The sequence below is a fragment of the Gymnoscopelus microlampas genome (assembly GCF_963454915.1).
Source record: "Gymnoscopelus microlampas genome assembly, chromosome: 4".
In the NCBI taxonomy this organism is placed as follows: domain Eukaryota; kingdom Metazoa; phylum Chordata; class Actinopteri; order Myctophiformes; family Myctophidae; genus Gymnoscopelus; species Gymnoscopelus microlampas.
In genome coordinates this window covers 44,449,063-44,461,533 of record NC_139941.1, presented here as the reverse complement: position 1 = coordinate 44,461,533, position 12,471 = coordinate 44,449,063, and the positions used below count along the sequence as shown (strand labels likewise).

Genomic DNA, 12,471 nt, shown 5'->3' with positions numbered 1-12,471 from the left:
ACTGAGGTTTTAGACTGATACTCTTATCCAGGGTGATTTACAATGACTAAAGGGGGTAAGGGTTCAGTGTATTGCTAAAGGACACTTTGACCAGACATACAGCTGTAGATGGACACATTGGCTGCAGTGGGATTGAGCCTGTGACCTTGTGTTTATGACAATCTCTTACCACCTCTTACATCACCCCACTTTCACAGTACCATTTCTTATTGCACTGACCATGAGAGCTCAATCCCACAGATTAAGCTTGGCTAAATATGGCTATATTGAATTCTCTATGGCTCCTTTTATAGTGCTAATGATTACATTATTTCTAGTGCACAAGTTAACAACAGTGCCATGCACTTCTACATGTGACAGAAAACAGTTGGCTTGTAGCCTGATATGAATATTTACTATGAGGAACTGACTTGACAAATACATTTGATTTTACATTTTTCGTTGAATGAACATATTTAAAAAATAAAAGGTATTCAGAAATAGGGCTAGCTTGCTATTTGTTTGGTCAAGGCAGTGGGCAAAGCCTCTCACAGTGATGCATATTAAGGGCAGCTTATACTGTACCTCTGTAGTTAAACAAGTAAAAACAAAAACAAAAACTTAAGCATAGGCCACAAAGCATGCTCAAATTCTCTCAAAGTAAGTATGTTAAATCCCTTAATACATTATGGCACTTAACCCAAGTTTCATAAATACAATGTGGACAAAATTACAATATAAGGTAGTGTTTATATGATATTGCTGTGAATGGACACAATACTGGAACAGTCAGAGAGAAATGGCCTGCCTTTAGTGACCGAGAATATAAAGGGTTAATACAATCATGTAATTTGCTCCTCCTGAAAAAGATTCTGTCTATTTAGTTGCCTGATGTTGGCTTTGGATGACAGTGAAAACAGTCAGCATAATCAGCCATGGGTATGCATGAACTGTCCTGTTTGGGAAAGAGCTGTGCAAAAAGAACTGTCCATAAAATGGTCTCGTCGTAGTACTTTGGGTTATGACCAGAGTGGGAAACTAACTCCTTTCTCCACCAGCCAAAGGCAGGTAGATACTAAATTCATCAGTCAGTATGATTAGATACCAGCTATTAACGTTTGTCAAGTAGGATAGCCCCTCCAAATGTTTGGTCATCTGCCAAAGAGGCTGATAGAGCAGACAAACTCACCACATAGTCAAAATTGACCAACACTTAACTGGTGGTTATGTTAATTTCCAACCCTGGTGGAGCCCACAGTGTTTTATTTTTAACTTCATCCATGCAGCGCTGAGAAGTCAAAGTCAGCAAAGGCCTCCTGCTGCTCGGGGGAGAGATTGAAGGGCTTGGAGGGAGGTGATAAGATGGGCTGAAGACGAGTGAAATCGCTGTCAAAGTTGCTTACGTCCTTCCCTTCTTTGATAGAGGGAAGGAATGGAGGTTTTACTTTCTTGGCGAGCAGGGCTTCCCAGTCAATAGTCTGTAAAACATGGACACAGAGATGGCATAGAGATGAATGAATGAGGGAAAACTTGTGACTTGGATTCGTCCCGACGGTTAGCTTTACTCTCTCTTTGTTTGAACACAGTAACAACCCACATACTTTCTCTGAACACACACACTCACATATTCCTATATCTCACATTGCATGTATCACTATCAGTATAATTTTGATCTCCTCTTTTTTCTTTATGTTTTAGGGGCATTCCCTTTTTTTTAGGTCCTTTGTTATCTGCTGATGACTTGTGTTTGTTTGCCTCCTTGTTTTCATTGTGGAGTAAGCTGGTTTTATAATACTGCAGAGTTGGAATACCTGTGTGTGTTCTATTTTCACCTAAGTTTTAATAAGTTACGTTAAGTAAGTAAATAACCTTGGGAACCAATTGTTCCCAAGCCATGTGGGCGGCTGTAGCTGAGTGGGTAGAGGGACCGCCTGGGAAACAGAAGCTCCCCGGCTTACGTCCCGGACCCGGTCGAAGTGTCGAAGTGTCCCTGAGCAAGATAATTAACCTCTCACTGCTCCCTGAGGAGCTGCCCCTGTTGTTGCCCACTGCTCCTGATACTTAGGATGGGTTAAATGCAGATACCACATTTCACTGTTTAGGCAAATATACAGTGACAGATACCGCAAAAGAACAAACAATCATTATTTATTATTATTATGTGGCCCATCTTAAAGTCAATTCTAAAAACAATAGGGTACTACGCCAGGATGCCAGGACACCGGGACGGAGGGCGGGCTGTTCTTCCCACGGAGGACTTTTTCACTAGTCATGCATGCATTGCATTGCAATTTGAATAGAAATAAAGATGTATTGTTCCTGGACAAAAGACAGCTAATGGTCAATATGAATAGAAGATGCAAATAGTGGTAGACTAAATTCATGAACCAAAAACAATAAAGTCCACTGGATCATACTCCAAAGTTTAAAATGTATTGGCTTCCACCATTTGGAGTTGACGTTTTAAGCCTCACCTGCTCTTCATCAGACGGTGAGGCTCGAAACGTCACGCCCAAATGGTGAAATCCAATAAATGGTGAAATCCAATAAATGGTGATGGTAATTCCCATCACTAAACTGACGTACCTCAAAGAATTTCTCTCCTTTGAGCTCGTTTGCATCCCTCTCCCCAGCTCCTAGCCTTTTCAGTGGGTTCTTCTTAAGCAGCTGCAGGGGAGTGAAAAGCCAGAGTTGAAGTACATGAGAAAAAAGCTGTAAACCTTTGTTTCTAGTTTTTTTGGGAACACCAGTGCTTTATAACAATGGCATTTTGATGCACATGACTACAGTAGATGTAGGCTGGCTGACACTGTGTACAGTATCATATCCATGATGGTCAGTAGTCTGTACAAAGGCAATATTAGGTTCATGAATATATTCACTGGTGATAGACTGTAATTATACTTATATTATTTATATAATATACATTATGTTAACTCAATCAGACCCTGGTCACTTGGTCTGACTGATCGCTTGGGTCAGACTCAAAATCCTTTCTTTTTTCAGGCATTTCTTCTTTATTTCTGATAACGACAGAGACAGACAGAGGAATGGCAGGAGAGAGGGGGTATGACACGCAGCAAAGGTGTCGGATTCTAACCCAGACCAGCTGCGGAAAGGACTATAGCCTTATTTATGTGGTATGTGCTCTTACCAGGTCAGCCATCTTCTGCCCTCTTTATTTTATGATTTATTGCTTTAAAACAAAACTTTTATTCTTACACCTAACCTGTGTTTATGCTTAGGCCTACTGCTGTTGTTGGTATGACACATGAATGTAAAGGTCTGTCTGTCTATTTGTCTATTGATCTAATATAAAGTGCAAAGATTGAAGGTGATGCAAGTAACGTTCTTAACATGAAACCTAGTGTCCCTATTCCGGGCATGTCATAGTAGGCAAACAATTCTGTGACAATTGACAAACATTCTGCAAAGATTGCAGATCTACAAGCTGACAACATCACACGTTTTTGGCAAAGAGATGGGTGTAAAAAAGTGAAAAAATGAGGGGTCCAATAGAGCTCTGGGTGCCCGGTCAACAAAGTATATAGCATTTAAGTGGTTAAGAATTGAATGTGCTTTTTGGTGCCCTGCAGTGGACTTAGTGTAATTGCAAAATATTGATCAACAGTATTGATCATTGGATTGGAGCCCATTACCTTCTGGATGATTAAGACAGCATCTGGAGGAAGTGACCCAGGATACTGAATGTCATCATTTACAATGCTGTCAAACACCTCCTCTTCATCCTCACCAGGGAATGGAGACTGTCCAGGGTGGAAGGACATAGGCTTTGTTCAGACTGCAGGCAAATCTGATTTGTTTCTCAAATCTTATGTTTAGGACTGATTGTCCACATTGTTATTTGCAAGTGATCATATCGATTTAGCTTATTTCAGACATCATCAACTTATCTGCACTGGTTGCAGATAGTATAGGTTTGACGGTGTCACTCACAGAAGATAGCATATCCACAAGCTCACAATGGGTCGCGATTGGCTACTACAGTATTTCCGGCGAGCAACACCACCAGACTTCAGTGTCAGAGTGTCCAGACTGAGAAACATGTTTAGAAATCAGATTTGAATCACATTTCAAACCACCTAGGAATGTGGTTCAAATCTTCTTAGCAAAAAAATCTATTTCCATGTGTCAGACTTGATAAAACTAGTCTGATTCCAATCTGGATAGGCCAAAAATAGGATTTGGGCTACCATTGTGAACATAGTCAGTAACCAAAATCTGTTTTCCTCATTGCATTCATCACTGTTCAAGTTCTTTATTGTAACGATCACACACAATACTGCTAGTAACAACATTGCAGGCAGTGAAACTCTTGTACTCAACAGAAGGACTGACCTCTCCGACGAGCATCTCAAAGATGAGCACACCCATCCCCCACCAGTCCACGGCTCGAGTGTAATTATCATCTGTAAGGACCTCAGGGGCCAGGAACTCTGGAGTTCCACAAAACGTTGAGGTCCGATCGCCATGGCCCATGCCTGCCAAGATGACACTAATAACAGCCTCACTGCTACATACAGTATTCATTAGGGGTGTGCCGATATATCGTCCCGCGATATATCGCGATACGTTTTCGCGACGATACGTATCGTTTTGGAAAAAAAAAATATCGTTTTTGAAAAAAAACAATTTTTTTTTTTTTTTTTTTTTTTTTTTTTACAATCATAATAATTAGGCATGCAAACGTCCCCGAAGTGAAAAGAGTGACAACATGTTTTTTTTTCGGGTCAGGTGTCATACTATTTGGATTCAAAACGGCTATTGTAGCTGAAAAGCTACAAGTTTGCATGTCTGAATAATGCAAAAACAGAATTATTTGTTTGCATTTTCTTTTTTTCTCCTCCATATATTTTCATAATAAAAAAAGTGCGTATCGTATCGTATCGAAATCGTATCGAAGTTGTGAGCCAAATATCGTATCGTATCGTTTGGTGAAATTAGTGTATCGGCACACCCCTAGTATTCATTGATCAGTCTCTCGACAAAACATGCCAAGTAGAGAAATTCAGGAGTTGAATGAATGGAGTTTTATATGAAATCATTATGTCACCTTCTTTACAGAGTCCGAAATCTGTGATTTTGACAAAGCCGTCTGCGTCCATTAGCAGGTTGTCCAACTTCAAATCACTGTAGAGGACATAAGCATCAATGTGATGCCTCTGATTTATACTATACTGTTCCTAAAATAACCGATGTACAAGCTCACAATGCGTGGCATCGTGACGTATTGTGAGCATGTAGATCTGCTATTTTCTGTGTGCCACACCAGCGCGTAACTAAGTATGAATCCGGCTAGACTGAAATGGAGGCTTTTGGAAGGCTCAATGGCAGTAACTTAAAGACGCATTCACACGTTTGGAAGAACTTACCGATAAATTATTTTATTCAGATGGAGAAACTCCAAACCCAGCACAACACACGCTGAATAGAACCTGTACAAAAAAAAACATTCTTTTAGATATGCATCAAGCGCACTGACCTCTTCAACTTTGTTCCACAGATAGAAAACTCACCTGGCCTGGGCTTCTGTGAAGACATGACTGTGAATATGGATCATGAGGTCACCACCAGGTGAATACTCCATGACAAAGCAGACATGGTCATTAGTCTGGAAGCAGCCATAGAGGTTCACAAGGAAAGGATGTTTCATCTCAAAGATCCTTTTCTCACTCATAAGGCTGTGAAGAGAAGATCTTAAGTTAGTTCTTGAGTTCAGAGTTTTTACTGTCATATGTAATGATGCATAGTCGTAGGTCAACAGATAAATATAATTTGACTGTTCCAGTGTTTAGATTTAAGGCAAAGGCTATTCAATTTGTCATTTGGGTTCTAAGTATAGCTTTTATTTATTAATAAGATAAAGGTATGTGTTTAATCCATCTCACAAACCTGTCCACTTCATCACGAGTCACAATATCTCTTTTCTTCAAGGCTTTAATTGCATAGAGCTTGCCTGTCTTCTTAAATTCTGCTAAAAGCACCTGGATAGAACACACAGCCAGCACTGAGGATAAAAGCAACTTTCTTATCAATCATCTTGTTAAAATGATTAATACGGTTTATACCTTTCCAAAATGCCCTCTGCCAAGAACAGAAATATATTTGAAATCTTCCAGCTGCATCCTTATTGGGAGATAGAGTGAGAAAAAGAAAGATGAATCAAACCACACTTCTTTACAGTAGATCTCAGTGTATACAATAATTGTCATCTTTTTATGTTCACGGTTGTGTGCATGAGTGTGTGTGTATGTGTATACTTCAGATCAGATACGGACTCATCTCCATGCCTTTCTGTTATTTCACTTCCAACAGATGACTGTAAAGAGAAATACAGTTTCAAACACTCTACTGTCAGTACTGTTCATTTTGCTGGGCGACACAGTGGTATGACAAATTATACACTGTATTAGCGATTCCTTGTAGGTTACTCGAGATAAGGGCATTAGCAAGGTGGAAATATTGTAATTACTTATCAGAAGCCGTTACAGCACCTGTTTTTCTTTCTGTGTAGACATAGGAGGTGTTTCTTGTGCTGGAGAGGTGGTGTAGGGAGCAAGGTCACTCTGACTCTGGGGCTGGTCATCACTAATGTTGAGTTTGATTACTGGCACATTACTATGCACATAACCAAAGGGGAAAAACACCAAGAAATCAGTCACTTAAAACATGGTGTAATATGGTCCACAAAGGAACTAACATAAAAGACTTGGATAGAAATGTGATAGAAATGGGGTTCACTGGTTTTAATCTGGGATTGTCTGCATAAATATTGGAGGGATAAGTGGGTGAGATTTGATTTGATTTAATTTCATTTTGGTAAAAGAAATATGAGTAAACACAATATAACTTAAACCCAGGATATACATATAAAAGCGTAATAAAACAGCTTACATGCTGAGTCTTATGGAAGAATTATACATTAATCAATATTTCTGTTAATGACTGCCTTAACAGATAGGGGTCGTCTATCTTTGACTACCAGTGACATGCTGTACATCCTCGAACCATGGATAAAACGTCTTGGTAAGAAGTACGAGAGAGAGTCTCTCAATGGGTCGACGCACATATTTGCCTCTGAACCAGCAACAATCTCCTTTCTTATAATATGGCATTGTCTTTATCAATCTGAAGTTGGCTTTATTTAATACATTCCAGAAGAGTCTTGGTGAAAGATTCTGTGACTGTTCGCTTTTGTCTAATAAATATGTAAAGGCTATGAAAGTGCATCCATTCTGCTGGCACATTATGATGATGGATTGCAGGGAAACCAATTAAAGGTCATTCTACTGTTTTATCACTGACCTTGGCAGTGGAATGGGTGTTTGAGTGTCCTTCTCTGTGTTCGGTGGTTCATTGGCCAAAGGATCAGGGGATGTAGATGAACTGAATGTAGTGAAGGTACTGTAGTGAGGCAGGACACTCATCATCAAATGGCCCCATGTGGTGAAATTCATGTTCATTTGAGCTGCTCTTAGGAAGTTCTTCCCTATAGATAAATAAGAACACCAATCAACCAAAACAAGACAGACAAATAGGTGCACACATAGTTTGCAGTGGTGATACATTAAATATGAAAGCTCAGGAGACAGACTAGTTCACATGTCATGTCATGACATTGACATCTCATATAGTGAGTTTTACAAACAGTGAGTCAAACATGAGAGACTCACTATTCTACATTTTGGTATATTCCACAGAACCACTACCAAATATTGCTAGGATTACTCCTCGCCACACACACACACACACACACACACACACACACACACACACACACACACACACACACACACACACACACACACACACACACACACACACACACACACACACACACACACACACACACACACACACACACACACACCTTTCTCTTTAGTGAAGATACACCGCTGTCGTCTTAGTTTCGGCTGTCGCTCAACGACGGTGTCAATGAATGAAATCTGTGAATTTACCAGAAAGATATTTGGAAAGCTAAAACTAAGAAGTGGAGACATCGCAGTTTGTCAAAACAGTGTAGGAAACCATGTACTGTATATCTGTGAGGTCACAGGAGACACACACACCTTAGCGTAAAGGGTTCCCTGTGGCTCCAGGTGGAGACACTGGTCATGGTTTGGGTTCTCCATTAGCTCTTCCAGACGTAGGAACTTGACTGCACACATTCCCGTCCAGTCCCGCCGGAAGACCCCAATCTCCAACTCACGAGACTGTTGAGGTATGCCCCAAAAAGGCCACATAGGTAATCAACAAAACACCCATTCAACACAAACAGTTAGTTATGCTTAAACCGTTTAAGTTATTAAAGCTTTATTATAAAATGCCCATTAAGAATCCTGTAGTGCAGTTGGAAGCGTGGGAGGCACAGACATTATTCAAAATGTCTCTAGTCTTAGTTTTTTTTATTCACCATACACTATGGCCAATAGATTAAAAAAGGTTACTTTTCTGCCTTGATTACACCATTTCACAGTCTCTATCATCACTCATGTTTTAGATTAATGCCATTGTCAAAACCTTCCTTTTCATACAGTAAGTAAGAGAGTTAAGAGATATGTTTACAAGGATAGTAAATATTAGCCTGGAAACCAACCAGATGAATATTTCAAGAGTAAATATCTGGATAGATAAAGGAGCCCACCTGCTGGTCAATGACAGAACTACAATAACAAGCCTTTGCAGTATCATTGCTCCATGTAATAATGAGGCACAAGGACACTGTATCCTTTGAAATAGCTCTTCCTGCTGTTCAGTGAATGGATCGAATTTCTGAAGTCAACGCTGTACCTACTGCTATTACAATACATCACTGATTAGAATGTAACACTGTATATAGCCTACTATATGTATATTTATAGTACATACAGTATATTGTACACAAGGTCCTGACTCACATAGTATGTTAAGAAATAACCTGATGACCTTGTACAGTGTGAAAGCAGGTCATATTTTACTATATTATACACTGCATATACATATACATATATTTGCACCAATACAACTGAGACAAATTCATGTACATTTATTGTAGCTGGCAAATTTAGTGATTCCAATTATCATACTGATGCTGCCTACCCGCTCCAGTTGAATGCAGAAGGTCTGGTCCCACATCTGTTTGTTCATAGGTCTCCAGTGGGTGCGTCCCACCACTCTGTTATCCAATCTCAGGACGGCACTGATATCCACTGTACAACACGAGATAACACACCACACTGCTGTGATTTCAGGCATTGCAAATAATCCAAACATTGCCTACTGTAGCACAACCTGTACTTGAAAATCCATCAAGAAATGTACTTTCAGATCCGGGCGAAATCAGTGTTGTTTTTTGTTTTGTTTTTTAACTTTTCTCTAATCCCTATAACACGTGTTCTTACTCGTTTATTAGTTTTTTTGTACTAAAACTAATACTTTTTGGGCTATATAATTAACTCTGTATTGGGAAATGAGTGCACACAAAGTACTGATATAGTAAATACAAATTTATTATATGTGGTAATAACAATATGTAGTCACAAAATCCCAAGGCACACCTGGACTTGTCTCGCAGCACACCAGTGTGCCTGACCCACTGGATTAAACAGCTATGCTAGATTTTGCATCAACTTTAAATGCTATATGAAACACAACAGCCATGTGTCCTGTCAAAGTCTCCTTGAGCAAGACATTGAACTCCTAACTCATTCTAGAGAACAGCATCCGTTAAATATAACAGAGGGATAACATACCGTCCGTAGGTTGTTTTGGAAGCAATTTTATCCTTAGTGTACCATGGCTGCATGCATTTTAGCATGGCGTGTCAAGTAGCATGTAAAGAAGGAAAGCCAGCACTCAGGTTCTGTCCATTCAGGTACTTGGTATTTTATTTGTAAAGCAGGCAACATGGCAAAGAAACGACAGATGCGTTTAGGCTTACAAGCCTTCCTCGGCGTGATACGTTGTCAAGTAGCAAACAATCAAAACCCTAACCAGTGTTCATGGCATGCTCCTTGGGCAACATGCAGTATTAATATGCAAAAAGTAAAAGGTTATGGAAGAAGCACTTACAAGAGAGGCTCTGGTCTGTTCTGTCTGGCAGTTTAGGACAGTCATCAGTGGTGTGACCTTGTGAGCATTCCAGAGGAGAGGTCATGTGAGGTATGTGGTCCACTTCTGTCAGTGATTCCAGTAGATCCTCACATCCAAGAAGCCTAACTTCAAGTTTCCCTGGAAAAACAGTAGCACATTCTTCCATGATTTTTTTTATCTGTTCTAGTAATAAGAAGGGACTCGTAGATGTGTTCACACATGCCAGAGCACATTACAAATGACTCGTCATCTTTAACATATCAGGGCTGCACAATTGATTAAAAAACAAGAAAAAAGAAATCACAATACTGACTACACTTTTCCAAATGCCCCTCCCCCATTTATATCACAATTCACATTACAAAATTAAATTCGCAAAATAATATGCAGGCTTACTGCACATGCCATCTAGCTACCATGATGATACCAGTTAAGGACGCGGGCTTGATAGAGACGATGCAGGAAGAGTTGATGAGGGAGGTCAGTAGACAGAGTTTCCGAGGAGGAGGCGATCCCGTAGGCTGCTCCTCTCTCGAGGCAGGGTGCTGGATGTCAGGTTCCTGGCGCTGCTCCTCTATGCACCTTTCCAGGGAGAGCTGCAGAAGATTGAGCTTCTGAGAGGACTCCTGCACACGAGAGCCAGCCTAGCGGAAATGTACGGTGTATTATTTGTCTCTGTGTGCAATATTTTCACCGCAGCTATATAGGGAACATATCTGGGCAGTATTTCACTCAGTATTTACTGGTGAGCTGTCTGGCGATGTTGTGGAAATTGTCCCCTTAAAATCTCATGGACATTATTTTGTTCTGACCCACCCCACTTTCCTCTAACATTCACTCATTCTGAATAGCACAAAGTATAATGTCAAGTTACCCAGTGCACGGGTAAACTGCTTCCTTGCCTGTAATTAAGCATCTATTCAAACATTTACTCACATTTATGCATATTGTAATTACACTTGAAGAAATTGGATTCCTTTGAAATAGGATTAGCTTTCAGAATAAAAGCCTTGATAGATAAATCTCAAACCATAAAAGCATTTCCTCTCATACCTCAGCAAGTGCTTTTTGGTCCAGTGATGAAAGTCCTTCCAACTTTTTAACCACATCTTTGGCGAGTGCCAACGCATCTGTCTCTTTCTGGATGTAGTGCTGTAACTCCACCACACGAGCATCCAGGGAACTGGCTGCCACTGGAGAGGGCCCTGCAGGATCCAATTGACATCACACACCAGAGAGAGGGGCATGTAATATGATGTTCCCTGTAACATGAAATGTTACCTGCCCTTTTTGATACTGAAGGCATCCATTCCAAGAGGCTACAACACAAGACATTGAAATTTTGGAATGATTTTCATTCATTCAAATTCAATTAATGAATTACTATTTCTAAAGCACACATTATGCGATCCTCTAATTGTGTTGCTGTATTAAGAATTCAAACCTATACTATTCCATAGCAAGTTGTACTTTCATCAACAAACATTTAAAAATACTTATTATTACACTTTCAAATGATGGATTACTACTCATTTTGTCCTGAAGTTGAGAACAGACTGAGTGATCAGCATTGATTGGTGGTTTAGTTGGACCATGACGGAAAAAAAATTAATCAACAAAAATAAAGTGAATGCAACCCCTGCTTAAGAATGTACATAATGATGAACATCAAACAAGTTTTGTTTTATCTTTTCAGGATAATTTACTGGATTCATTATCGACAAAAGTTTAGAGATGCTGCAAATATCTGTTATTTCACAAGCAAATGTAGCCTACTTCAACAATAAAAAATAAAAAAGTCATATTCATATGTGTATATTATTTAGATGAGTTTTCATATTTCCATATTTCATAACAACTCCTGGTTGAAAACAGCTGTCAACGGATACTGACCTCTGAGTGGAGTGGAGGTGTTATGGTTGCTGCCATCACCACCTCCAGCCTGGGTGACTTTGATAATGTGCATTCGGATCAGCTCGATCTTGGAGCGGCTATCCTGCAGCATCTGCTGAGCTGTGGACAACATCTGATCCTGGATAAAGACACATTACACAAAAAAAACAACAAGCTACACTATCATCACCAGGCAGGGTTATTCGTGTAGTTCAATAAGGAGGAGGGAAGTACACAAACACATAAATAAACCTATCTGATCCAGTTTCAAGTCAGAATGGGCATGGGACCACCGATAATCCTGTCGGTATACGTGCACAAACAGCATTTAATTAGGGGCGATGGAGGGGTGGGGTTGGGGGGAGCAACACAACACACAAGTGGATGAAAAGGTCAAAAGTAAACGTTTTTATGTTAAAAAACAGATGGGAATAACTATGACTGTGCATTTCACATACCTCGGGGTGATCTGCCTTCTCCTTGCCGAATAAGGACTAATTTGACATC

At 39.9% G+C, this 12,471-nt stretch overlaps 1 protein-coding gene across 1 annotated transcript; it reads right to left on the bottom strand.

The window, feature by feature from the left end:
- Positions 1-1,253: 1,253 nt before the first annotated feature.
- Positions 1,254-12,097, bottom strand: LOC311044090 (serine/threonine-protein kinase N2-like; the record flags this gene model as incomplete). Its single annotated transcript, XM_084055511.1, has 18 exons — positions 1,254-1,457; positions 2,566-2,646; positions 3,639-3,746; positions 4,339-4,481; positions 5,054-5,130; positions 5,373-5,435; positions 5,517-5,681; positions 5,893-5,984; positions 6,069-6,126; positions 6,490-6,618; positions 7,306-7,489; positions 7,871-7,946; positions 8,070-8,213; positions 9,079-9,188; positions 10,051-10,209; positions 10,499-10,715; positions 11,125-11,276; positions 11,965-12,097. 18 exons carry the CDS (start codon positions 12,095-12,097, stop codon positions 1,254-1,256), a joined length of 2,295 nt encoding a protein of 764 aa, XP_083911637.1.
- Between the last annotated feature and the right edge of the window lie 374 nt (positions 12,098-12,471).